This window comes from Mesoplodon mirus (assembly GCF_964341445.2).
Source record: "Mesoplodon mirus genome assembly, chromosome: 7".
NCBI lineage: Eukaryota > Metazoa > Chordata > Mammalia > Artiodactyla > Ziphiidae > Mesoplodon > Mesoplodon mirus.
Genome location: NC_138983.1, coordinates 126,802,651 through 126,829,999, shown reverse-complemented (window position 1 = coordinate 126,829,999; position 27,349 = coordinate 126,802,651). Strand labels below are relative to the sequence as shown.

The window sequence follows — 27,349 nt, the reverse complement described above, 5'->3', positions numbered from 1 at the left end:
GTCTCCTGGGGAGGCTCAATTGTGCTGCGAGTTAATCATATTGTTATAAATAACTTTCTCTCTTATTGAGAACATATGAAGTGTCAGGTACCATGGAAACATTCCATTCGAATTCTTCTCATGGTACTGAGGGAATCAGGCTCTGAAGAATTCTGTGACTGGCTCAGACCCAGCAGGTAGGCAGTATTGGAGCCAGGATGTAAATCTCTTGTTAGGGGGCTCCCAAAGCTCAAACTCCCACTGGTAAGAAGCTGCTTAGTCTGGTGTCCCAGGTGGTCCAAGAAGGACCTCGGGTAGAGTCCCAAGAAAGACCAGGAAAGGGAAGAACCTAGCTGATATGGCTTATGGGATGGGGTTCACAGCTTGTCTCAAGGGTTTTGAGAGGTGGCAGTTTTTAGGTGGTAAGTAAATGTAGTGATGTTGCTGACGGGAACTCAGAATTTCTTGTTTTTCATCGGTGACTCAAGAAAGGACACCCTGAATCTCCTTTTACTTCCTAGAAATCCAGGCAACCTTTTCCATATCCTCTGCTTCCCCCTTCCATCCCTCCCCCACCCTCCATGCTCTGAGAAAGAGCGATTTGCACCTGCTTCCTTCCTACCCCACCCCCAGCCTACCTCTACCCTGGCAGCCTCCCATCACCAACAGCAGAGAGCAGAGAAATAGGCGTCTTCTAGTGCCTCCACCACCCTTTACTCTTTCCGGTTACACTTGAGTCAGTTGGGGGCAGGCGGCTTTCACCTTGGCTGAGAGTTCTGTGACTTGGGTCTGTCTTCTGGAGGAATTCTGCTGGAAGATGGAACACAGAAGTTTTCTGTCTGGCCTGATACTGGCTGCCTTTCTCTCCCAAGGTAAGGCTTCTCTGGGTGGATGGGGGCATCTTGGAGAAGGGACCTAAGAGGGACATTACCACCTGGAATGTGGTCCACTCGAAAGTCCTTCTCAATGCTAGCTTCAATTCACCAGGCAGCATTGTCAAGGAGGGCCATGTTGGGATGTAGCACAGGGTCTGGGAAGCACAGGCTCTTGGCTTTGACTGACTCCAGCTAGGGGTACATCTTGGCCTTGAATGTCTCTCTGAAGACCTTAGGCCAGAGATCTGTAGGAAGTGTTGCAGTATGTGTGTGCCTTAGCCTAGGGCTGGTAATGGGAGCACTGTTCCTTCTAGGGCAGAGAGCCTTTGGGATCCAGGACTCTTGGTCATTTGGCCATCATGATGTCACCACCTGGGCCCACCATAGCCCAGCCCTCAGGGGAATGCTTTAAGAGAAAAGTTAAATTGAGGCTGAGCAGGAGGGAGGGCAGATTTGGGGTAGTAGAATGACCCACTCATCCATGTTTGCCTGGTTTTAAAACTGATACTCTCATGTCCCAGGTATTCTCTCAATCCCAGGCAAACTGGGATGAATGGTTACCCTAGTAGTCAGCTTCTTTGGGACATCCAGGATTTCCGTTGGAAACGGATCCCCAAGGAATACATGACTCTGTGATGTGGAGCATCTGATGCACATGTATCTCCCTGAGAATACATGCATTTTCTCCTGACCTGCTACAGAGGCACAAGAAATGGCTCTTCGGGGGGTTTTCTAGAGGATGCTCTTCTATCCAAATTGGTAACTGACTATGAATCTCAGGAAGAATGTAGATTCCACTTTTTCCTGGGATTAGAGATATAGATTCCAGTGCTTCTGTGGGCTGTGGAGTTGCTCTCAGTCACAGCAGTTCAGTGGATCTAGAAAGGTGCTGTTCATACCTCCAACCCTTAAACTCCCCACAAGACTTGACCTGTGTGGAGCCCCAAGAACAGATTCAATAAAATTATTTTTCCTGTCCCTCTCCTCCTAAGCAAGGGTGGAACAACTAAAAATCTTTACATGGAATTTGCCCTAGGTGCCCTTTTGGATCACTGGGATGGTAATTCATATTAGCTTCTCTCCTACCCCCAGCCATTATTGGCCATAGGAAAGGCTTTAGTAGTACCATTCCCTTGGTAGTGGTTGGGGCAAGGGTGGGGCTAGGGGGCAGAAGACGAGAAGTTGACGTGGGAGTGTTGCAGGTGGCTGGGAAGTAGAATCAGAAGGTTTCTTGGAGAAAAAAATGTGGACATCTCCAATCGAGGACCATTCTTCTGCCTTTCCATATCTCTTGCGAGTTTTAGCAGTCTGGGCTCCCCTCCTACTTCTAATCAGTGGTCTGAACACATTTCTAGGAAGGTTCTTGGATCGACCCAGCTCCATGTTTTCCTCTTTTGCTCCATGTCCATCAGGGTCTGTCCTCTGTTTGGATTGTATCCTCATGTCCTTCTTGGTCCCTGCAGTTTGTGGGGAGCCTATTGAAGCACTTCTCTTGTGACTTCCGTCTCTCTCACTAGAAACCATGAACTATTCTAGACTTGGAAAGTGGTCCTTCTTAAGTATGAGTCTCAGCAGAACAAGGAGTCTGGTGCAGACCAAAGAGCTGGCTCCAATCGTGGTATTTTTTCCCTTAGTGAACCCCTTCAATATCACTGTGGAAGAACTTGAGGACAGAGTATTTTTGAGATGCAATACCAGTGTCACGTGGCTAGAAGGAACGGTAGGACAACTGGCCTTAGACAATAAAGCTATGGACTTGGGAAACCGCAATCTGGACCCACGAGGAGTGTATGTGTGCAATGGGACAGATGGACAAACCAGCAAAATACCTACTCTGCAAGTATACTATCGAAGTATGTGCTTCTAAGACCCTTTGGGTTGGAATGGATGGGGCCTCTGGATATGAGAACTTTCTAGGTGTAGGGAGCTCTGGTGTACCAGTCCGTGCTCTCAACAAAACTGGGTTGCTCTCGTAATGGTATGAGCCAGATTTTGGAGCCCTGAATGGGAAATAGCTTAATGGCAAAAGAACAATAGGGACCTTGTGACCCAAGCAGTAGGGGCTTGGTTGGGAGAGTGGTTGGCCTACGGTCTTGTTTAAGTTCCTACAAAGCTGAGACAACTTCTTGGCTCTCCTCAGGGATTTCTTGGGTTGAAGGTTAGAGGTAGATGTACCAAGGCTCTCAGCAGGACTTTTTCCAAGTTTGGGTCTTGGCATGAGAGATCCTGGGGCTGACCTAAGGGGCAGAGATGGTTCCCTGATCTTGAAGACCCTCCACCTCTCCTTCGGCCTCCCTTCCCCCACAGTGTGCCAGAACTGTGTGGAGCTGGACTCAGCCACCCTGGCAGGCATCGTCATCACCGACATCATTGCCACTGTGCTCCTTGCTTTGGGTGTCTACTGCTTTGCTGGACACGAGACTGGAAGGCTCTCCAGGGGTAAGTGGAAGGGACAGAACATGTGTGTGTTGTGGCTGTGAATGTGGGTATGAGTGTGTACCTGCTAAGGAATGGGGCTGGAGGTGGGTTGTGTCTCATCTGGGAGTCACTATTGCAATCTCCTAAGGACTCCTACAACTGGTTGCTGACAGAACTTAGGTGCCCATATAGCTCATGCAGACTTCCAAGGGTGTGACCAGCTGCAGTCCCCCTGCAGCATTCATGGGGTCTCACTGTCCCATCTCCTGGCCCTTGTTGACTCTCTTTCCCTGGTTCTTCTAGTTGCTGACCCTCAAGTTTTGCTGGGGAATGACCAGCTCTATCAGGTGAGCCCTGAGGGGAAAAAGATGAGCATGGGGGGAGGAGTGAGTGGGGATGGAGAGCCTGATACTAGGTTTAATGTGTACGTGTGTGAAGGTCCTAGTGGGGAATTCATCACTGGGGGGTCTGGAAAGGCCGGGAATGAGCTCTCATCTCTGGGCTCTGCTGGGGTTCTCCCTGGGAGAGTTCTGACACTGCCTCACTGTTTCTCCTTCTCATCTCTTAGCCCCTTCGAGATCGGAATGATGCTCAGTACAGTCGTCTTGGTGAGAACTGGGCTCGGAACAAGTGAACCTGAGGCTGGTGGCTTCTAGGCTCATTGGTTATCGACTGGACCTTCTCTCCTTGCTCAGCCAAGAAAGCTGTCCTCCTTCACTCAGCAGGCGCCTGGACTTTTGAAGGCTCCTGGACAAGGCATGGGAGTGGCCCTGACTTGACTGGGCCCTTGCCCTCCCTGCCCATCTGTGTCCTTCCTTCATCAATTCCCTCCTCTGCCCCACATGGACCATGTGATGGGCAGTCTCCCACCATATCTTGACCCACTGGTGTTTCTGTCCTGGTGGGCTCCCTGGGTGCAGGATCAGCCCCACCATACTCTCTTGGCTCCAGTCCCCCATTACAACCCTTCTACGGCTTTGACTTCCTCACCACAGTGGAGGGCGGGCTGCTGTGTTTAGGGACACAGCCACTCAGAAGTTTCCATGACATCATGAGCAGAGGTGGCAGAGACATCAAAGGCCCTGAGGATCACTTCTTATCAAGGCTCCGAGAGTGTGTATGACAAAGTCCCATTTCTGTTAAGGGGCTGGCCTTGGCTTTATGACTCCTGTGGAGTGGTATCCACTACCTACAAGGAGGTCTCAGCCAAGGCCCCTTCCGTACCCTTTTCCCCTGTATAGAAGGTACTGTTCTATTTTCTTTCCTCAGAACCTGTCCCTGCCCCACCCCTGCCTTCTGCATAGTAAACTGGCATCAGAAACTCTTCATCAATTAAAACATACTATCCTTCTCCACACACCTGGAAAGCTGGAGTCTGAGACTGAGTGGGGAATTAGGATATTTTCAATAGATGGCATCTTTAGCCATTGGGTTAGTGGTGGTTCTGAAACTTTGGGATTTATTTTAAAAAATACACACTTGGGTCCCACTTGGGGACACTCTTGGGTCCCCAGGTGATTCTGAAGCAGGCTCAATTCAGAGAATCTCTGGTTTAGAGGAAGAATTGAGGCCACTTACTCTTTTGGGTCCTTTACGCCCATTCCTGTCTACCATGTGTGGGAACCCATCTTTTTTTTCTCTGCCTAAGAGTAATTCAATAAACTTCAGAACAGTTTAATGAGAGATGGGCGTTTTTTTTTTTAAAGTTTTTTTGATGTGGACCATTTTTAAAGTCTTTACTGAATTTGTTATAATATTGCTTCTGCTTCATGTTTTGGTTTTTTGGCTGCGAGGCATGTGGGGTCTTAGCTCCCCGACCAGGGATCGAACCCACACCCCCTGCATTGGAAGGCAAAGTTTTAACCACTGGACCACCAGGGAAGTCCCCAAGAGTGGGAGTTTCTTAGACCAGGGTTCCCAAAGGAGAAAATTATTAACAACCACATAGCCAGAGATCTGGATGATTCTGCCCACTATCTCCTCAAGATACACACAGACCCTTACCTTGTTAGAGACATAATGAACTTCCAATTTACACATGCTTCATTCATGGTTATGATTCATTCCTACCCTTTATACCCTACTGCTGCAGTCCTCCTAGCCCTAGATCCCATTTTCACACTGGATCCCTCCACCTTGGGCAACTCTTCCACGGCTTGCATTGCAGCAATACTTGTGTCCTTCCCATGCCCTGCACACTTCCTTTGACCCTGTGCTCCTCATATACCCTTATGTCCCCCTCTACAGCTCACCAGTTCTCAAAATTCACTGCACATTGGAATCTGCTGGGGAGCTTTCAAAGTACTGATGCCTGGGTGGCACCCCCAGAGATGCTGATTATACTGGGTTGGAACATCAGGACTTTTCAAACTGCCTAAGCTAATTCTAATGTGAAGCCAAGGATGAGAAACACTGACCTTCACCTGAGCCCTTCTGGAAACTTGGGTCCCTTCAGCTCTCTTTTTTTTTTTTTTTGCGCTTTTAAAACACAGCTTTACTGAAGTAAACTGACATGAATAAACTGCATATATATAGCGTGTAAAATATGTTAAGTTTTGGCATATGTATACACTTGTGAAACATCACCAAGATTGATAAGTATGAACTTATCCAATACCCTGGACAGTTTCCTTGTGCCCCTTTGCATGCAATCTCTTCCTTATCTTCTCATCCTCTAGGCAACCACTGATCGGCTTTCTGTCATTATAGATTAGTTTCCATTTTTCTAGAGTTTTAAATAAGTGAAATAATATAATATGTACCCTTTTCTGGTCTGGCTCCTTACACTCAGCATAATTATTTTGAGATTCATCCATCTTGTTGCGTCTATGGATAGTTCATTCCTTTCTAATGTTCAGTAGTACTCCATTGTACGGATATACCACAAGTTGTTTATCCATTCACCCCTTGATTGTCTTTTGAGTGTTTCCTGGTTTTGGCTATTACAAATTAAGTTGCTATGAACAGTCATACATAAATCATTATATAAGTCATACACTCATATACAAGGACATACACTCTTATCTCTATTGGATAAATACTCAGGAGTGGAATGGCTGGGATACAACTTTTAAAGAACGTAGTCTGGCTATTCTAGGTTCTTTGCAGTCCCATATGAATTGCCTTCTCAGTTACTACAAAATGCCTGCTGAGATTCTGATCAGAATTGAATTGAATTTATAGATCAGTTCGGAGAGAACTGACATCATAATGATATTGAGTCTTCCAGTCCATGAACACGTCTTTTGTCAGATTTATCCCTAAGTGTTTTACTATATTTTTGATGATATTGTTTATGTTATTTAAAAATTTTTGATTTCCAGTAGTTCCTTGAAATTGTATAGGAATACAATTACTTTTTGTATATTAATCTACTCTCCTGAAAATTTCCTAAACCCATTTATTAATTCTAGTAGCTTTTTTTTTTTTTTTTGGTAGATCCCATCGGATACTCCATATATTTGATCCTGTTGTTTGTGAATAAAGACAGTTTTTATTTCCAGCTTTTCCATTTCCAATCTGGATCTGTTTTACTTCTGTTTCTTGGCTCATTGCATTGCTAGAACCTCCAGTACACTGCTGAGTAGAAGTGGAGAGAGGACAGCCTTGCCTTATCTGTGGTTGGTTTGTTTGTTTGTTTTTAAGTTCTGGGTCCATTCTAAATATTTATTTATTTGGCCGTGCCGGCTCTTAGTTGCAGCACGTGGGATCTTTAGTTGCGGCATGTGAACTCTTAGTTGCGGCATGTGGGATCTAGTTCCCTGGAATTGAACCCAGGCCCCCTGCATTGGGAGCGTGGAGTCTTAACCACTGGACCACCAGGGAAGTCCCGCCTTATTTGTGACCTTAGGGGGAAAGCACTGTCTTTCATCATTAAGTATGATGTAGGCTGTACGTTTTTCTTAGATGCCCTCTAACAGGTTGAGGTCATTCCCTTCTCTTTCCAGTTTGCTGAGAATTTTAAACAAAAATAGTTGTTTCTGTAACTGAATAGCTTCTTCTGTATCCTTTGAGATGATTATATGGTTTTACTTTTTTTGTCTATTAATATGGTAAATTACATTGATGGCATGATCTGTTAAACCAATCCTGCATTCCTGAAATAAACTGTACTTGGTCATTATATATTTTTTTGGTGTGTGTATATTATTAGATTAAATTTGCTAAAATTTTGTGAAGCTTACTTTTTTTTTTTTTGGCTGTGTTGGGTCTTCGTTGCAGTGCACGGGCTTTCTCTAGTTGCGGCGAGCGGGGGCCCATCTTCGTTGCGGTGCGCGGGCTTCTCATTGCGGTGGCTTCTCTTGTTGTGGAGCACGGGTTCTAGGCACGCGGGCTCAGTAGTTGTGGCTCGCGGGTTCTGGAGCGCAGGCTCAGTAGTTGTGGAGCACGGGCTTAGTTGCTCTGCAGCATGTGGGATCTTCCCAGACCAGGGCTCGAACCCGTGTCGCCTGCATTGGCAGGTGGATTCTTAACCACTGCGCCACCAGGGGAGCCCGTGAGGCATTTTTGCATCTATTCATATGGGATATTGGTCTGCAGCTTTCTTTTCTCGTAATGTCTTTGTCTGTTTTTTTGATATCAGGGTATGTTAGTCAGGGTTCTTCAGAGCAACAGAGTTGCAGTTGATGTTGCACGTTGAGCCCAAAGGAAGGTCTAGAGACAGAGAGAGCGCCCCCTTCCTCAGAGGACCTCAGTCTGCTTTTTCTTAAGGCCTTCACTGATTGGATGAGGCTCTCCCACATTATAGAAGGTAATCTGCTTTACTCAAAGTCGACTGATATAAATGCTAATCTCAGCTAAAGAGTACCTTCACAACACAATGAGGTGTGTTTGACCAAATATCTGGGTACCGTGGCTCAGCCAATCTGACACATAATAGTAAGCATTGCGCGTGACAAGTTTGGCCTTCATAGAATGAGTTGGAAGTATTCTCTCTTCAATTTTCGGAAAGGGTTTGTATAGAATTGGTATTATTTCTTCCTTAAATGTTTGATAGATTTCACCAAGGAAGCCATCTTGGTCTGGAGTTTTCTTTGTGGAAAGGTTTTCAGCTCTGAATTCAGTTTATTTAATAGCTAAAGGGCTATTTTGGTTATCTAGTTCATCTTCAGTGAGTGGAGTGCCTTCTCCTTTGTCTTCAAATTCTCTCCATCCCTCCCTTCAGGGTCCAGATCAAGTCTCTCCTCCTCCATGGAGCTTTTGCCAACCACCTCAGCCCTCCCAGCTCCTCCTGGGGACACTGACAACACCGTCTCTAGCTCTTCTATGCTTACATTGGTTGTGTCCTTGTTTAACGTTATTTTTGCATACTTGGCCACTCATAGAATTGTAAGCTCCTTGAAGACAGGAACTGTTTGTATCCTGTTAGTACTTAGCACAGTGCTGGTCTGTCGCACAAGTGATTAGAAAAGCACTCTTGGAAGGAACACCTAAGTAATTCAATACAGAGTTCTTAAGTCAGGAAACTGGAGAGCATTTCTAAGGATCACAGTCAGCACTGGGTAGCTGTTCAGAGCATTGGAGTTGGACAGCCTTGGCGGCTAATTCCAGCTCTGTCCCTGACTAACTGTGCACCTTGAGTGTATGACTTCACCTCTTTGAGCCCCCTATTCTCATCTGTAAAATAAGGACGTCTACCTTGTCGGTCGGTCATCATGGGATGAAATGAGATAACGCTTGTAAAGTGCTAAACACAATTTCTAGAGCAGAGTAAATGCTTCCTAAGTGTTAGCTATTATGGCTTTCATTACGCTGAGCCACACCTCCCTTGCGTGGGCAGCATCAAATATACCTGGGACAGAACTGCCACCCCTGGGCCAGCCTGCTGTTCAGCAGCTAGTCATGGTCAACATCACAGAGATTCCTTTGGAGCCTGAGTGCTGAGTGCTTACAGGGAGAGAAGCAGCTTCAGCAGTGGCCAAAAAATAGAAACTGTAGCCACAAGACCAAGGCTGAGTGTGTCCAGTAATGTGCATGTTGCCAACCACAAAGGGCTTTTGTGAGTCGTAGTCACACTCTTACATAGTCCTGGGGTCAGCAGAGAGGTTTCTGAGTGCAGAGAGGGAGCAAGGAGAGCCCACTGGTTTGAGCTGGGCTGAGAGGTCCTCAGTGCTCTGGCATCTTCTCTCTGCAAGCTGAGTGTGTGCCCTGGGAGAGTGGAAAGAAACCCTCCCACAACACCCGTCTCTGCTGCGCTGCACCCATGTCCCTCGCTCAGAGTGCAGCCCACATCCTGGCCGCTAAACCACAGCCCGCCTTGGGCTGCAGCCTGCTGCCTCTCACAGTGGAGGGAGGGGGGCCTGCCCGGCAGCACCTCCCCCCCTCCCCTCCCCAGCCCCAGCTCCGCGGAGGCGCTTCCTTTTCGAGGCAGCGAGGAAATGTGTGTCCACTGCCTCCCCTTCACCTCCTCTCCTCTGTCTGCTGCCTTCATCTACCTTTCAAGGCCTCTGTTTCTGTCTCACCCATTTTCTGAGCTGACCACTCCATCAGGGACCCATCAGGCACTCTCTGCCATCCTTGATGTTTTTCTCCAAAAGACGTTAGGCAAACGATCATTTCTTTCTCTTTCTCTCTCTTTTCTTTCTTTTCCTTCCTTCCTCCTTCCCTCCCTCCCTCGCTCCCTCCCTTTCACTCGCTCTCTCTCTCTCTTGATTTATTCCCTGATGCCCTTTCCAAAGAGAGCTTCAGATAATGCCTGTTTCAGCTGTGAAAACAGGTAGTACTGGCATTTGGGGTCATAGCTAGGAATATAGTCAGAGGAAGGGAGGACCTGTGTTGTCTTAGGAAACAAGGCAGCCTCTGAGGGCCTCCCAGAAAAGAGGGACAGCGACTCTTTGAGCCAAATACACTTTATTTCTTTTCTCTCTCAGCTGAAAAGGAGGCTAGCACATTCATGGAGCTGCAAATGACCGTCTAGGGGCCTGCTGTGGAGACAGGGAGGGAAGGGGCACAGGACTAACTCCGGGCCAGGGTCTGTGAACAGGGCAGGACCTCTGCCAGCATTTACCCAGTCCATTCCCACAGAGGGTCGCCAAAGAGAGAGCTAGAAACAGGGAAATGTAGATGGAATAGTTAGGGATGGGGCAACTTCTATGCAGGAGAAGGAGGGAGCCAAAGGGAGAAGTAACAGCCATCAGGGCAGGAAGGAATGGGGGTGTGTGAAGAACAGAAATAAATATCCTGATAAGAGGGGAGGCCAGGTGTGAGGGGTGAGTAGTGATGATGTTTCAAAGGATAATGAGGCAGCCACATCCTTGGATGGGGGCCAGCAGAGAAGCAGGAAGGAGGCCGCCGGGGACAAGGCTGAGGGTGTGAGCTCCCCACAAGGCAGAGGAACAGTTCTCCTGTGGGGTCCAAGGTTTGCCCAGGGAACAGGGAGTAGCAGGCCTGGAGAGGAGCCAGACCTGGGTCAGTGGGAGACAGTGTCTTCAGGAGCTGTCAGATGCCTCTCTGATTTAGGCCAGCGTACAGGTCCCGCTGGCCTTTCCGGATGGGCTAGGGGTGGAATAGAGAGGGGGTGGTCAGCAGGGTGGGAGGAGGTCACTCCTGAGAAAGAAGGGCCTCTGAAGAACCTTAGACCAGGGGTCAGGAGGCAGGCTCAACTGGTAAGAGATTTGATCTGGTCACCTCCTGTGAGCCTCAGTTTTCCTGTCTCAAAAATGGGAAACTAAAGACCCAACTCTTGGGGCTTTTCTCAGAATTAAATGAAGTCACTCGTGCGAAAGTGAAGAGCATGCTCTTGACTGGTGCTCAATAAATATTTGTTGAGTTTGTCCAGGTGTGATATTCAAAATATTTAACAATTCGTAGTGCACATACACTGAGCAATCAGAACAATCCTGGTGGTTCTCTGCTATGCCAGGCAGTAACTCTTCAGTTGCCCAATCTAGAGGTGGTCCCGTGGGGGAGGGGCTGTGATGTCTGGCAGTGTGTGTGCTGGGGATGGAGGATGGAGGAAGCTTGGGGCTATTCACCAGTGAAATATTTTCATATTCCAACAACTGGTAGGTGCATGCCGGTGGAACATCAGTCATGAGTTTATCATGTTAGAGTCTGGGTGTATGGTATTCCCCATGGCTGTCGCCCAGCTAATGAATAAGCCAGAGAAATAGGAGCAGCACCTCACCCCTACCACCCGTGGTTGTGGAAGCCCTGCAGCCTTTGAGATGGCCCCGTTCTACTATGATGGATGCAGAGGTGGGCACATGGTGGGTTGTCCTGGAGCCCTGAGGGAGAGGATTTGAAGTGTCTGATGGACCAGATGGACAGTCCCACCTGTCCCCTTCTCTCCTAGAAAGACCCCTCCCCCCACTTTATCCCTTGTTACCTCATAGTCTGGGTTGGGTACAGGTGGTGGCCTCTCCCTGTTTTGCCCTGCAGAGGAGGGAAGGGAAAAATATTCATTTCCATGAGGAAACACCAATCTTGTGAGAATGAGACCCAGATTAAGGAGGGCGAACTCCCCTCTACTTCTTTTTTCTATTTCAGCTGCCCTTTCTCTTTGCTTTCTTTCATCCCATCTCTAATGACCCCACACTGTCCTTATCATTTGTGACCTCAGCTAAAGGTCCTTCCGCTGTTTCCCACAGGTTGGAGTTGGGAGGGCAAGGAAAAGGCAGGAACTAATGTCCCAAAGTCTCCCCAAAGATTGAGGGGTAGAGTCTGATTACTCCAGAACACTGACAGGCACTTGAAGAAGCCCATCCTGGTAGTAAACGTTTTTGCATTTTTCAAGGGTGGAGAGGACAGGAGTGATCTGAAATGGGACACTCTCTGTCAAGATCTTGGCCACACTGTGAATATTCTAGAGAAGCTGTCTTGACCTAGCCCTGGACTTGCCAGCCCATCCTGGCCTGGGCTGGACATCCCCCCTTGGCGGGAATCTCCTCCATGGTCTTACCCCTGGGCCTGCTGCCAGCACCCGCTCCTCTCGTCACAGGCACGGCCCTGGCCTTTCTGCTCTTGCTCCAGTAATACACCAGCAGCAGCAAGCCCAAAGTGATGCAGATGTCCACTATGATGATTGCGGCCACCACCGTCAGATCCGCCTCCACGCAGTTCTCACACACTGTGGGGTGGGGAGTGTGGAGAGAAGAAGAGAAATCACCCAGAAAGGAAAACACAGGACACTGGAGATGAGGAAGGAAAAAATGAAGGTCGTTCTCCCTTTAATACTCACATGGCTGCCATGGTCAGACACCCCCTGCCCCCTTTCAACACGTTTATAACAACAAGCAAACTATGGTGCTCATGCGTAGAGGCTCTGCAGTCAGACGGTCCTGGGTTCAAGTCCCAGCCATGCTACTCACTAGCTGTGAAAGCTGTGGAATGTGTGTTCAACTCACAAAACCTCTGTTTCCTCATCTATAAAATGGGAGTAAGATAGCACTCAACCCATATGGTGGTTAAAAGGATTGTGTGAAAAGCCCCGGCAAGTATTTGGTATAGTGCTTAAAACTTAATAAGCACTCAATGATTGTTAGCTATCATTATTGCTTATTAATATGCCTTCGTTTATGACATTTTAGTAGAGTGGCTTTGAGTCCTTTTGGTAAATCTTGGAGAATTCCTCTCTGGATAAAGCATCGGATAAACTAATATTGGTGTCCCGTAATTCTGGACATGATATAATGCAAAGGACCCAATCTTGTCTCTTGGGACATTGTAGTTTTAGATCTAGAGCTGACTGAGTTTACCCAGACAGCCCCATATTGGTGTTTAATCTATATTTCAGAAAACACTGATGCTGTGTGGCCCCAGACAGTCCCGGATTGAGTGTCACAGAAGCACAAAGATGCCAGGGGACTCTGAGTTGGGTTAGGGGAAATATTGGGAATGCCCTTCTGAAATGGTCCTCCCTAAAGAGTCTAATAGTGCTTGCTCTGAAGATCTATATTACCTCTTGCTTTCAGGTAGATCCCATGATTCTTGTCCTTTGAGCAGGTATAATATCCGCTGTTCTCTATTTCTGAAAAATCCTTCAGTAACAGTGGGTTGTTATGATGGGGCATGTCATTATTATCTTTTTTCCAAGTTATTTCCTCAGATACAGTATCCTCAGGGCATGTCAGCTCTACACTGTTTCCAGAGATGGAGACTTTATATACTGGGGAATGGGACAAAAGAGAAGGGAAATTAAGGGGAGAACCCAGTAAGACTTAAGGCAAATTAGTAGCAGAAGAATCAACCAAATGCGGAAAGTCCTCTGACATCCTAGATCTTAGATTTTCTTGTCAAAAGGGAACTCTGCTGGCTGGGAGCATGAAAGAGGAGATATGTAGGAGAAGGGGCCCTAGAGAAACTTTTGAAGGTGCCTTCAGAGTTTAGGCATGGACATGGGGACTTGGAAGGGCAGGAGGGAAGTAAAGAAAATCCACGGCAGTCCTTACTTGTAATGTTTCTAAAATGGGAGTTAGAAATATGAGGTTGGGAGGACCTCAGTTCTTGGGGTTAATCTCTCTCAATCAGTTCCTTCTTCCCAACCACTGACTTGCATCATCAGATAGGGCAGATATAAAAGACTGATAAACTTACATTTCAGTGTTTGTGTAACTTCATCTGAAAATGAAAAAAGGAAGGAATGGTAAGAAAATAACCTTGGTTTAAGTTTAAATTGTAGGGGAAAAATTTCAAGTGGAACAAGATACTATCCCCAAGAATTCCCAAAGAGGGCCTGTTTTTTAGGGAGCTCCAAGTCTTGAAGGTGAGGTATGTACTTGTCCTATAAGATATGCTCATAGACACAACTCAGATACATCAATCTGAGAATATACCAGCATGTGCTTCTAGACTTAGATCCACTAGAGCTCAGAGTCTTAAAATCCTAAAGCTAAAAAATTCCAGTCATCTTCAAGTTTATTCTCTTGCATTAGCAAGAACCATATTCCAGATAGATACGAAAGGGTCTTCTCAGAGATAAAGACCTTTGTACATTTGAATCACTGATACTTGGGTTTACCTGTTTTTCGTTATTCAGAAGTTCTTACTTAAAACTAACAGAAACCCTCATAGTAGAGATCAAATATCTTTCTTCTTATTCCATGCCACTTTTCTGTTATTGCCCTTAAATTATGTGAAGCACTATGCACATTTTAAGGAAATAGTTCTTCTAATAAAATGTGACTTTATTTAAAATTATATATGAGGGCAATCAACTCTCAATTTTTTTTTTTTTTTTTTTGCGGTACGCGGGCCTCTCACTGTTGTGGCCTCTCCCGCTGCAGAGCACAGGCTCCGGACGCGCAGGCTCAGCGGTCATGGCTCACGGGCCTAGCCGCTCCGCGGCATGTGGGATCTTCCCGGACCGGAGCACGAAACTGTGTCCCCCGTATCGGCAGGTGGACTCTCAACCATTGCGCCACCAGGGAAGCCCCTCAATTATTTTTGTTAGAACTATTGGTGTGGACAACTGAAATCCACTATTATAATTTGGGGATCCAGCCAAATTCCCCACAGTAAGCAATTTTGCCCTGGGAAGTGGGCTGGGGAGCACCCTCATTTCCTAGAGAACTTGTGGCTGGGACACTGGGCGGCACTAGGCTATGCTTGAGCCTGTATATGACAGCTGGAAGAGTGGAGAGTGGTGCTCAGAGACAACCCTCTCTCTGTTGGGGGTGTTTTGCTACAGTGTGCTGTTGGGGACGGAGCGCTGGGCTGGGTCAGTAGCACTGTGTTTGAATCCCAGATCTGCTTTAGGCTGTGACCAAGGGAAAACCATTGAACTTCTCAGAGCTTCAGTTTCTTCATCTGGGAAATGGAGATAAAACATCCACTTCACAGGGTATTCATGAGAATTAAATGGATTATGAAGGTGAAAATGGATGGTGCATAGCAGATGCTCAAGGAAAGCGTTAGTTACTTTCTTCCTTTCCTTCTGGGGGTCCTGCCAATGGAGAACAGAACAGAGTTCCGCCCCAGTTGCTCAGTCAGCCCTCCAGCTGAGATCATACGGAATGTAAACAAGTCATTCTCCAGGTGGATCTATCTGCTAATAATTGGGAGTTGAGTATAATGACAATAGACAGTCTATAATATTTTGATTTGGGAATAATTTTTCAGCTCTGATATTTCTTAGAAATATTAAACTAGAAATCATAAACAAAATAATTTAGAAGTAAATAGAAGTTTCACTCTGATTGGTGTGTTTGTTTGGAAAAGCAATGTAATGGAAATTGCTCACAACTCCTTTTGGCACAAATGCAGTAGTAGAGCTCAGACCAGCACATTCTCATATGAGGGCCTAGATGTCTACGCTCACAAGACTTTTATACACATTCATAATGATTAAAAAAATGAGCTTCAGCATCAGCTAAATCTGCATTTATATTTCTCTCTCTGATTGGACTATATATTTATTTTCTAAGCCTTGGTTTTCTTACCTGTAGAATAGGGATGTTAGGAGAATTATATGAGGAAATTCAGGTAAAATATTAAGGGCAATACATAGAACACGCATGCTCAATAAACTTTAATGCATATTAATTAGTCTGCATACTTCCCATATAATGATAGCTAAAATCCACCCCCTGCTTTCTATACATCAGATAATGTTCTAAGTAAATTACTCATTCAGTCCTCATAACAACCCTACCAGCTAGGTATCATTATTATTTCCATTTTGCATGTAATGATGCTATGGCACAGAGAAGTTAAGTAAATTATTCAAAGACACTCAGCAAATAAGAAGTTGAGCCAGGATTCATATACGACTGTCTAGATTCAGAGTTAGACTCTTAACCTCACACTACATGGCCTTCTCCTCTGCCTGAGATATTCTTCCTTAAAATATAAGCTCACCCTTTAAAATTCAGCTCAAGAATCACCTCCTCTGGGGAGCTTTCCCCAACCATCCTCTGTAGAGTTGACCACTCTTTATATTTTATTCTGTATCTACCCATAACATGCAAAAGACTATATTATCAATTATTTGTCTTTCAAATAAGACCATCAGCTTTTTTTTTTTTTTATGACCATACCACCTGTCTTGAGGGATCTTAGTTCCCCAACCAGGGATTGAAACTGGGCCCTCCGCAGTGAAAGCGTGGAGTCCTAACCACTGGGCTGCCAGGGAATTCCCAAGATCATCAGCTTCTTGAGGGGAAGAAACTAGTGATGCATTCACATGTATGATTATTTATTCATTCAAAAAATATTCATTGAGCACCTACTATGTGCCAGGCACTGGGCCAGGTAAATAAGACGCCATCTCTGCTTTCAATGAATTCATGATTTACACAAAAACTTGTGGTGGCTTCAACACCTACATGTATATTCTTTCCTGAATGGATGCTCAGGGATACACATCACGCTCAGCTATAATCAGACCTGACAGTTAGCAACAAACATAGGCACATATCATTGAAAGATAATTGTATTTTCCCTCTAATAGTTCTGGTTCTTAGTATTTATTACTATGATTGTCTTCTATGACCATTTTGTTCCACATTTGAAAGGAAGTCGTACAGAGTGAAAATCGTCTTACCAGTTTCTTCGAAATCTGAAAAGGAAATGATAAGAAACTGTTAGCAATACTCCTATCAGCTACTAAGATCAGACCCTGCTGCCATGGGTTAGGACTCTTCCCTCAACCTTTAGAAAACAATGGATATGTTTGGTAGTGTATATATGTCCATGCCACTCTCTCACTTTGTCACAGCTTACCCTTCCCCCTCCCCATATCCTCAAGTCCATTCTCTAGTAGGTCTGTGTCTTTATTCCCACCTTACCCCTAGGTTCTTCATGACCTTTTTTTTTTTTTTTTTCTTAGATCCCATATATATGTGTTAGCTAGTGGAAAGCAGCAGCATAGCACAGGGAGATCAGCTCGGTGGTCTGTGACCACCTAGAGGGGTGGGATAGGGAGGGTGGGAGGGAGGGAGACGCAAGAGGGAAGAGATATGGGAACATATGTATATGTATAACTGATTCACTTTGTTATAAAGCAGAAACTAACGCACCATTGTAAAGCAATTATACTCCAATAAAGATGTTAAAAAAAAGAAAAAAGAAAACAATGGATATTCAAATTCCCCATGGCTGTATACAAAAAGCTGTATAGGATCCTACATTAAACAACTGGTAACGAATTATAAAAAAGGGTTCTAAGTAATCATTTTGACTATAATATATATATTTGGTATATAAATATAAAAATATATTTATGAAATCATTACATTGTACGCCTTAAGCTCACCCCATGTTATATGTCAACTATATTCCAATAAAGCTGGGGAAAGAAGAAGATCTGTATTGGGCATAAATTAAATGATAAACAAAATCAACCCTAAATGGCCAATAACATGTGGAAGAGGTGAGTTATTCTGAAGCATATCAGTGCTTTTGATATACCCCATCTGTCAATAATGAAACATTAACACATTCTCCATGATATATTAAAAAGAGTATCCAAAGGACACTACAAATTAGGCAGTGTAATGCAATGGAATGGAGACTGGCCCAGTGGCTGCCTTTAAACACAAAATTGGTTCACTCAATTTGGAGGAGCTGACTGAATAGAAAGCCTTCCAATATTGGGACATTCTTGACTCTCTGCAATGACTGAGAAAGTAAGTCCAGGGCAGGCACACTCATATGCAAGTGCACACATGAACACATATGCACATACATTCAAAGTAGTTGGACATGTAATTCTGAAAGTGCACTCAAATGCTGCCCCAGAGGCTTACTCAGTGCATCTCCATGCAGGCATTCAAGCCACAAACCCTCTACAAAAATCTCCCATCAAATATGAAACGCAAACAAATGAAAACTGTTTGCACTTTTTTAGTTGTCTCAATTTTTTTCTTTTGAATAGTTAAGACTCATTATTTCCTATGATCTCTGTTTCATTCCTCTTCTTGGCTAGAACTATCTCTAGACTTATGAAGAAAAGGCAGAGGAGAAGATGATAGAAACCTCTTTTATTGGTATCTGTGGGAGCTCTGTGGGAGGTCTAATGAAAACTCCACTCATAAATACAAAACACATTGGGCTGACTTCATAACAAGGAAAGAAAGCATATCTCACCTTCTTCTGCCCAAGCACCAACTAGAAAATAAATAAGAAAAAAAGAGTTAGTAAATGTGAGTGCCTGAGATTCCAAGCAGAAAAAGTTCTAAGGCCTAGTCTGCCCATTTCTGAAGATCTAAGGTCCTTTCCACCCACTGCTGGATCACAGTTATTCCTATACCCCAGATAAGTGACAAAGACTGCTGTGTACTGACCACGGGTTCCTGGTCAATTCGGGATGAAACAGAAGAAGAAAGCATCTAGCGTTAAACATGAACACACAATATTTAGCAAACAGAAGTTAGAAAACGTTGAGGGTACATCTGGGGAGACTGGAGAAACAGCCAAAGAAGTTTGCAGCCCAGCCACAATTTTGAAAAGAAATCTCTGACTGTGGAAGAAAAACAAGCTCTGGGTTAGGTACAAAGACTGAGATTCTTGTTCCATCTCTGACTCCTGCTTGTCTGATGGTTTGGTTTTTCCATTTGTTTCCTACTTGAGAAAGAGATGGAAATATTTGAAACCATTTATTCATCAACTAGAACCTGTGCATTGAAGAGTCCCACCATATTTCCACTGGGCCCTCCAGAGTCCCCACACTTAGCAGTAATTTGGATTCTTTATAAAAATCAGTTTCCCTGACATTGCCTTAAAGTTTTTGTTTTTTAAAAAAAATTAATTAATTTTATTTTTGGCTGCGTTGGGTCTTCGTTGCTGCTTGTGGGAGTTCTCTAGTTGTGGCGAGCGGGGGCTACCCTTCGTTACGGTGGGTGGCCTTCTCATTGCAGTGCCTTCTCTTGTTGCGGAGCACGGGCTCTAGGTACGTGGGCTTCAGTAGTTGTGGCACGCAGGCTCAGTAGCTGTGACTCACGGGCTCTAGAGTGCAGGCTCAGTAGTTGTGGCACATGGGCTTAGTTGCTCCACTGAATGTGGGATCCTCCCGGACCAGGGATCGAGCCCATGTCCCCTTCATTGGCAGGCAGATTCTTAACCACTGCACCACCAGGGAAGTCCTGCCTTAAAGTTTTATGTGTACCTCTTTTATCAACAGCCTCTATATTGGGTGAGACACCCCTCCCAACTGCCTCCTGCCCGCACCTGCATAACCAGAGCAGACTGGGCACATTCTCATGATGCCAAATCTCTAGAGATGCTTGGGTCTTTGGTATTCTCTCATTCTCTCTCTCTCTCTCTCTCTCTCTCTCTCTCTCTCTCTCTCTCTCTCTCTCTCTCTCTCTCTCTCTCTCTCTCTCTCTCCCCCGCTCTGCAGAGCATAGTTTATACTATAGGCCTCTAAGCCAATTCCTTGAAGGAGTCACACTCTGCCCCTTGACACTCCAAATGTGTTTCCTGGACCAGTAGCAGACGAATAAGCCAGAGAGCTTATTAGAAATGCAGAATCGCAGTCCCACTCCAGACCCACTGAAGCAGAAGTTGCAATTTAACAATATCTCCCTGTGATTTGTATGAACATTCAAGCTTGAGAAACCCAAGATGAAGCAGGAAGTAGAGAAACCATGGCTGTAGCTCTGAGATGGGAGCCCCAGCTGTGATAGCAGTTTCTAGGTCTCTGAAATAAAACCCTTGTGAGCTGCCTGGCATCATGTCGTGCTGTCATTAAGAGCACAGGCCCATAGGCAGTCCTGAGTTCCCAGATCAGCTTCAGCACTTACTAACTGTGTGGTTCTAAACAAGTTACTGAGCTTCTTTGAGTATTAGTTTCTTCATCTGTAAAATAGGGGATACATATAACATTTATCTTCCAAGGTGGAGGTAAGGAAGGGTAAATTAGTTAACACGTGTAAAGACTTTTTTAACACGGTATCTGACACTCAATAAATGGCAACCTTTAAAAGAATCTTCTTTGTCTGTTATGAGATATGGAAATGCTCTTGGTTATTTATCAATTTATATTCCACCTGGCTTCAATAAGGACTAAAGTAATTGAAAGCTCTTTGTCAATTGAAGAAGACTGAAAATTATGAGGTGTTTCATTGTCTCAGATACTAAGCTTGCTGTATACCCTGTGCAGAGTTTGGGTTCAACTATCTAGTCTCCTCACAACAAAGAGTGAAGGTTAACTCTTCTAATCTCTTCTGTGTTAGCTCTTAAGGGCTTGGCTGTTCATTGACAGAATGAGCTTGTTCTCAGAGGCACAAAGACCGCCTTGCTTTCAGTAGATATGATCATCCCAACTGCTTTCCTTTGGCTGTTCTCTGAAAGTTCTCCTGGGCATGCACTAGCCTCCAGCCCTGGTTCCCTACGCTAACATTGCACAAACACTTTATATTTTCTAGTAAATGAGGTTCCTTGGTACCACTGGGCAGCACCAGCTTAGGCTGTGAGCCTTCCATGGTCTGGAGAAACACCCCCCTTTTCATTCCATCCTACTCACCTGATAAGAGGCAGAGTCCCAGAACTCTCCAGAGATTCCCCGACTGCATCCTTCCCTCACCAGACACACACTCTACCTAAGATGGCGGAGGCCAGTTGGCTTATAACTTCTGAAAAAGAAGCCAGAGGACTTTTTCAAAACCCCTGATGGAGATGAGGACCCTGGGGCCATTGCTTTCAATGCTGGGATGAAGAAGGGGGCTTTGTAAGAGGGAGACTCACCATTTTCTGAAGCAGGCGCCTAAGGCTGGGAGGGGAGGCGGGTTTCTGAAACCTACACAGGAAGTGTGGAGGGGCCTCTGGGCCTGCAGGGTTCTACGTCACTGGGAAACGTTCGAGGCAGAAGCAGCCACCTGGGTTGTCTGGGGAGAGAGAGTTGGGCCCCACATCCTCCCATTGGACGAGCAAGACCTGAAGGTGCTGTGAAAAATACCTGCAGTTTAGTTGTCTGGGCCTTGCACAATGCAACCCCCATGTCAGGGGCTCCCTTCTCAGAAACCCCTGCCCGCCAAACAAGCTGTGACAGGCAGAGAGAGGAGCACCAAAGAGCTGCTTTCTTTCTTTTCTTTTTTTTTTTTTTTGCGGTAGGCGGGCCTCTCACTGTTGTGGCCTCTCCCGTTGCAGAGCACAGGCTCCGGACGCACAGGCCCAGCGGCCATGGCTCACGGGCCCAGCCGCTCTGCGGTATGTGGGATCTTCCCGGACCGGGGCACGAACCCGTGTCCCCTGCATCGGCAGGCGGACTCTCAACCACTGTGCCACCAGGGAAGCCCAAGAGCTGCTTTCTTTATGGCGTATGTGGCATGGGGCAGCAAGGCACAGCCATTTTATTAGCAAAACTGTTGGCTTGAAAAGACATGTTGACTTAAAACCATGAGATGCCATTCTTTTTTCCCTATCATATTTGCAAAAATATTTACAAACACAATATTCAATGTTGGAAAGGGTAAAGCGTGACAGTCTCAGAATCTGCTGACGTGAGTGCAAACGGACACAGCCTTTCTTCATTTTTGAGCATGCATCAATCAAATGCTTACCGGGTGCCAGGCACCGTGCTGAGGGCTTTACCAACAGATCTCACTTAATCCTCAAAACAACCCTCTAAGGTAGGTATTATTTTCGTCCCCATTTTATACTTGAGTAAACTGAGGTTCAGACAGGTTATTTAAGTTGTCACAGATTACAGAGCTGGGACCCTGGAAATCATTTTGGCGAAATTCATTGATTCAGTAAATATTTGATGTCTGCTCTGCTGTAGTATATGCTGGGTGCTAGTAATAGAGTGGTCACAAGATAGTCCTTGTGGAGGATGAAAGGAAATATGGACATTAAACTGATTATTTCATGAGATTGATGCTGAGAAAGAGGAAATACAGGGGCTGTGGGAGTGATAGAGGGGGGCCTAATATACTCTGGGGGTAGAGAAATTCACCCTTCTCAGGGTGACATCTAAGCTGAAACCTGATGGAGGAATAGGGGTGACCCAGGTGCGGGGCGGGGCGGGAGAGCAAGTAAAGTATTCCAGACAAAGGGAGCATCATGTTTGGAGCCTGGAGATGAGGAAGAGAGGCATTCAAGAAACTGGAAGTCCAGAAAGGTAGGAAACAGAGTGAGAAGGAAGATAAGAAATGGGACCAGAAACTCAGCAGGTTCCAGATAGGGAGGGATTTGCAAGCCTAGTTAAAGATTCCTAAGGATTATTTTCAGGGCAATGGGAAGTGATGGAAGGGTTTAAAATAGGAGGACGACAGCATCAACTTCTTTAAACATTTAAAAATTTTTAAATGAAAAAATTAATCATGGAAGTAAAACATGCACGTTACAAAGAAGAGCACAGAAGGGTACATACAACAGTCTCTCACCTCACCTCGACTCAGCCCTATTTTTCTCCCTAGAGAAAACCACTTTTAACTGTGTAAACTGTTTTTTTTTCTGGTGGTTACCTTCTTTTTGTTGTTGTTGTTGGTACACGGGCCTCTCACTGCTGTGGCCTCTCCCTTTGCGGAGCACAGGCTCCGGACGCGCAGGCTCAGCGGCCATGGCTCACGAGCCCAGCCGCTCCGCGACATGTGGGATCTTCCCGGACCGGGGCACGAACCCGTGTCCCCTGCATCGGCAGGCGGACTCTCAACCACTGCGCCACCAGGGAAGCCCCTGGTGGTTACCTTCTTATCTCTAAATGTGCATTGTCATCATTCGGGTTCTCTGGGAAACAAACTTTGCAATGGAGATTTGTGTCCAGGTGGCTCATGGAGGGAAGCACAGGAACAGCACCTGTCAGGGAAGGAAGCGGGATTGGCAGAGGGAGAAGGGGAATTACAACGAGAGCTCAGCCAATCCCATGGGGAGTTCCCAGGCTAGGATTATAATAGGGAAGAACCTTGTATTCTATTACAACTTAATCACTAAAGTGATGTTACCTATAAGCTTAAATTATACATAATGGCCCATCTCTGGGAACCCTGCTTCCGAGGTAATGAGCGTTAAGCTAAAATACCTTTGTTTAGCTCACAGGGAGCATCCTGACCAGGCCCACCTGTGAATGACTGCAGGAAGGAAGTCCAGGACTTTATACCCTCCCTTTTCCGTATAAAAGAAGCCTGAATTCTAAATCTGGGAAGATGGTTCCTTGGAGCACTAGTCCACCATCTCTTCCATCTGCTGGCTTTTCGAATAAAGTGGCCATTCCTTTCCCCAATAACTCCTCTCTCTATTTATTGGTCTGTTGTGCAGCAAGCAGTATGAGCTTGGACTCGGTAACAGGATGACCGGTCAGAGTGGTCCTGAATTGAGACCACAGGTATATCATCTAGTTTTGCTTCTGAGCTGGTTCCAGAGAGGTGGGAACTTGGGTGTTACAGCTGCTTCCACTGAGAACGATGTCTGTGAAAGGGCTCAGCTGTGGGCTTTCAGAGGCTACTCTCCCAGCAGCCAGGGGAGTAAGCAGTCCTCAAGGGGGAACCTGGGCAGTACCCATGCAGTTCACCTCTTGCACTGCTCAGATCCACTTGCTGTATAAAAATTTCACGCCGTTTTTATAACAGCCTTTTCAGGGTTCTGGTTGATCTCTTTTCCTGGAGAAGCTTGTGAAAGGAAAATTACAGTCCCACTACACAGCTCTTCTGGGGGTCCCATCTGACAGTCATCATCTCCCTCCTTTATTACTCTTCTAGATTGCTCCCGGCCTCAGCTAGCCCTTCTGCTGACCTAAGAGAAGACATAGCTTGGGGAGCCTGAGCCCCTGGTTGGCATGGACTTCTCAGGCCGTGAACCCTTGGGTTCTATATGTATTCTCCCTGCTCCCTGCAGCCCTGACTCCTCCTGATGATAAGGAGAGATCTCCCATTGATAGAATTGAATATCTATCAATTCCTATCAAATGAATTGAGTCCATTCCAGGTTTGGTTTGGAAGGGTCCAATGTAATCATCTTGCCAGGAAGTGGCTGGTTGGTTTCCCCCAAGGATGGTCCCAAATTGCAGGCTCAGCACTGGACTGTTTCGGGAGCAGCAGTAGCTAGATCAGCCTTGGTGAGTGGAAGCTCACACTACTGTACCCAGGTATAGCCTCCATCACTGCCACCAATAGTTACTGCATTCATAAACCCATTGTCCCTGTGTTGGGATGGCTGAGGACAGAGGCTAGTTGACTTTAGCTGGCCAAGTCATTTTCTTCTACTTTGTGTTGTAGTGCCTCTTCCATGATGGATGTTCTCTGGTGGGTGTTAACTCATGACACAAAGACCTACTCACTTTATAATGATGCCCATTGGTCCATACACATGCCTCTGCTCCATACTTTCTTGCTCCCAATCTTCTAATCTTATTTAAAATCCCTGATCAATAAATTAAGCCATCCACCACTGTGCATGAATCTCTATGTATGCAAACACCCATAAAGTGGATGACCAGGTACGATGCCAGAAGCTCTGCCCTTTGGGAGAATCTCCCCTCACTACCGGCTTTCAAGGCTACTTTTTAAGTTTTTATTTTAATTTTTTTGGCTGCGTTGGGTCTTCGTTGTTGTGCACAGGCTTTTTTCTAGTTGTGGTGAGTGGGAGCTACTCTTCATTGAGATGCACGGGCTTCTCATTGCGATGGCTTCTCTTGCTACAGAGCACGGGCTCTAGGCCTGCGGGCTTCAGTAATTGCAGTGTACGGGCTCAGTAGTTGTGGTGCATGGACTTAGTTGCTCCACGGCATGTGGGATCTTCCCGGACCAGGGACTGAACCCGTGTCCCCTGCATTGGCAGGCAGATTCTTAACCACTGCACCACCAGGGAAGTCCTCAAGGCTACTTCTGAGTGGCCTGCAGGGCTACAGCAGTCCATTTTGACTTGCATCCACATACTGAGCTGACATCTGTCAACAAAGATCAGGCTTTATTCTGATAAATAAATTATCAGGTGGAGGACATAGGAGTATGGGCTAGGTACTCCTGCAGCTTGTATCCTCTGTAGCTACTCATGCCTAAACCAGGCTGTAGTCCTTACATATTATGATGGATTGTTGCTATATCCACCCAACTTTACAACTTGGTGGATCTGACAAGTACCTAACTTATAATGGGCAGTTCTTTTTTTTTTTTTTTTTTTTTTTTTGCAGTACGCGGGCCTCTCACTGATGTGGCCTCTCCCGTTGCGGAGCACAGGCTCCGGACGCACAGGCTCAGCAGCCGTGGCTCACGGGCCCAGCCGCTCCACGGCATGTGGGATCTTCCCGGACCGGGGCACGAACCCGTGTCCCCTGCATCGGCAGGCGGACTCTCAACCCCTGCGCCACCAGGGAAGCCCTATAATGGGCAGTTCTGATTTAATGGCCAATTGATGTCCCATAGTCAGTCACTCAACTCTACCAGTATGTCTGTTCTAGTAGCTTGCCTGGAGCTGTTTCTCCAATGGTATACAATTCTCTGCTGAAGATGGAATGTCCTTGCTCAAGAACCCCATGTGTCAACATTGTGATCCTCCTACTAGAAATTGCCATAGGGACTTCCCTGGTGGTTCAGTGATTAAGACTCCGAGCTTCCACAGCAGGGGGTGTGGGTTTGATCCCTCGTCAGGGAACTAAGATCCCACATGCCATGCAACATGACCAAAAATAAATAAATAAATTTAAAAAAAAAAGAACTTGCCATAAACTCCGAAAGGCAACTTTTGTCACCACAGATATTTCTAATTGCCATCAGGTATGCCAAAATATGGCCCAGGTTGCAGAATTGCTTGCACTGCAACCTGGACTTGCTGTAGAGCCCTTTACTGCTCTGGGCTCCACCCAGACCTGGAAGAGTTCCAGGTCACATGGTAAATAATCAAGTGTGGAGTATGCTCCTCCAAAACATGAGGTGCTGTGTTTCCTTCTTAAAGTTAGGATTGGTGCAAGGTGCAATAACATGTCTTCTACATTGGAAGGCATGGCCTGGCTGGCCCAAGATCCTGGACTCCTAAAAAGGCCACTTAGGTGGCAGTTCCCTGAATCTTCAGAAGGTTTATCTCCCATTCCCCAAAGCCTCAAAGTACTTGCCATTTCTTGCTTATTCGATTTGGCTACCGTTGATGTTATTGATATAGTAGACTGCTATAATGTTCTCGAGAATGTCCAGATCATCCAGGTCCCTTCAGACTATGTTATGACAGAGAGTGGACAAATTAACATAGCCCCAGGCAAGACCAGGAAATTATATGTCTGTTATGTCTGTCTCCTGTGTGTGAATGCTCTAACAAAGGTATTACATTTGGCACACCTGCTGCAGTTGGGGTTATTATTTGGTTTTCAGTAATTCACTCTCATGTACAATGATGCCTCATTTTTTGCAAAAGCCAAATTAGTGAATTAAATGGGGATATGATACAATCATTGTTCCAGCATCCTTTAAGTCCTTCAAAGTGACACTAATCTCTACCATTCCCTTTACGGTGCCATATTATTTTTTATTTATAATCTTGGCTGCGAGTCATGGACAGTTTCAAGGGTTTCTGTTGGCTTTTCCTAACACAACAGCTCTTACAGGTTGAGGAAGCTAGGGGAGGGTTCTGCCACCTGCTATGTCCATAAATGTCCCTTGGGTCATTTGAAAGTCATATGGGATGTTGGATAATTTTTTGTTTTGCTAACCTATTCTGTGCATGGCAAGATGCCAGCATTTGGTCGACTATAGGCCTATAGCATCCCACACAAACAACCCCACACCCCTTTAGAGAACAGTGCCACCTTAGTTGAGAATTACTGTTCAAAAGCTTTCCTCCATCCTGGGTTTATAGAACCCAGTCTCCAGTTCCCTCTCAAAATGAACAGAAGGAAGCAACAACTGACTAGGAAATCAGCAATATGGGCACATAAATGCTTGGTATGAAATGTCTCTACTCTTCTGAACTTTGCCCTCACTCAACCTGCTCCACATCCACTAGACCAGCCCAGAAGCCCACTCTGTTCACTGGGAGTCTATTAGGTATGTTCTCCCCTCTGGCTTCCCAAATGGTCCCCACCTCTCAGTTCCTAGCAAACTTGCAGTCCCCAAGCAGTGGAGCTTTTTTTTTTGAGGATCGATTAAAAAAAAATTGTGGTAAAATATACATAACAAAATTTACCATCTTAACCATTTTTAAGTATACAGTTGAGTAGTGTTAAATACATTTGTATTGTGTAGCCAATCCCCAGAAGTCTTTTCATCTTGCAAAAC

The 27,349-nt window shown here is 45.7% G+C and overlaps 2 protein-coding genes across 2 annotated transcripts; one reads left to right on the top strand and one right to left on the bottom strand.

Annotated features, from left to right (window-relative positions):
• Positions 1 to 689: 689 nt before the first annotated feature.
• On the top strand, positions 690 to 4,797 carry CD3D (CD3 delta subunit of T-cell receptor complex). Its single transcript, XM_082628495.1, has 5 exons — positions 690 to 851; positions 2,489 to 2,707; positions 3,162 to 3,293; positions 3,576 to 3,619; positions 3,841 to 4,797. Exons 1-5 carry the CDS (start codon positions 797 to 799, stop codon positions 3,904 to 3,906), a joined length of 516 nt encoding a protein of 171 aa, XP_082484621.1. The 5' UTR covers positions 690 to 796; the 3' UTR covers positions 3,907 to 4,797.
• A 5,307-nt stretch (positions 4,798 to 10,104) lies between these two features.
• Positions 10,105 to 20,935, bottom strand: CD3E (CD3 epsilon subunit of T-cell receptor complex). The gene is made up of 9 exons (XM_082628180.1): positions 20,895 to 20,935; positions 20,674 to 20,782; positions 18,297 to 18,317; positions 16,753 to 16,767; positions 13,806 to 13,829; positions 13,171 to 13,377; positions 12,172 to 12,339; positions 11,599 to 11,645; positions 10,105 to 10,766 (listed from the first exon to the last, which is right to left on the bottom strand). The coding sequence occupies exons 2-9, from the start codon at positions 20,720 to 20,722 to the stop codon at positions 10,710 to 10,712; spliced, it is 588 nt and encodes a 195-aa protein (XP_082484306.1). The 5' UTR covers positions 20,723 to 20,782; positions 20,895 to 20,935; the 3' UTR covers positions 10,105 to 10,709.
• Positions 20,936 to 27,349: the final 6,414 nt, after the last annotated feature.

Excerpts from the sequence above, each read along its gene's own strand:
- CD3E (XM_082628180.1), bottom strand. The coding sequence starts at position 20,722 with ATGCAGTCGGGGAATCTCTGGAGAGTTCTGGGACTCTGCCTCTTATCA. Across the intron at positions 13,378-13,805 it reads AGTTACACAAACACTGAAAT|TATATAAAGTCTCCATCTCT; the intron begins GTAAGTTTATCA and ends CCCATTCCCCAG. Across the intron at positions 10,767-11,598 it reads TACCCAACCCAGACTATGAG|CCCATCCGGAAAGGCCAGCG; the intron begins GTAACAAGGGAT and ends TTCCACCCCTAG.
- CD3D (XM_082628495.1), top strand. The coding sequence starts at position 797 with ATGGAACACAGAAGTTTTCTGTCTGGCCTGATACTGGCTGCCTTTCTC. Across the intron at positions 2,708-3,161 it reads TCTGCAAGTATACTATCGAA|TGTGCCAGAACTGTGTGGAG; the intron begins GTATGTGCTTCT and ends CTTCCCCCACAG. Across the intron at positions 3,294-3,575 it reads GACTGGAAGGCTCTCCAGGG|TTGCTGACCCTCAAGTTTTG; the intron begins GTAAGTGGAAGG and ends TGGTTCTTCTAG.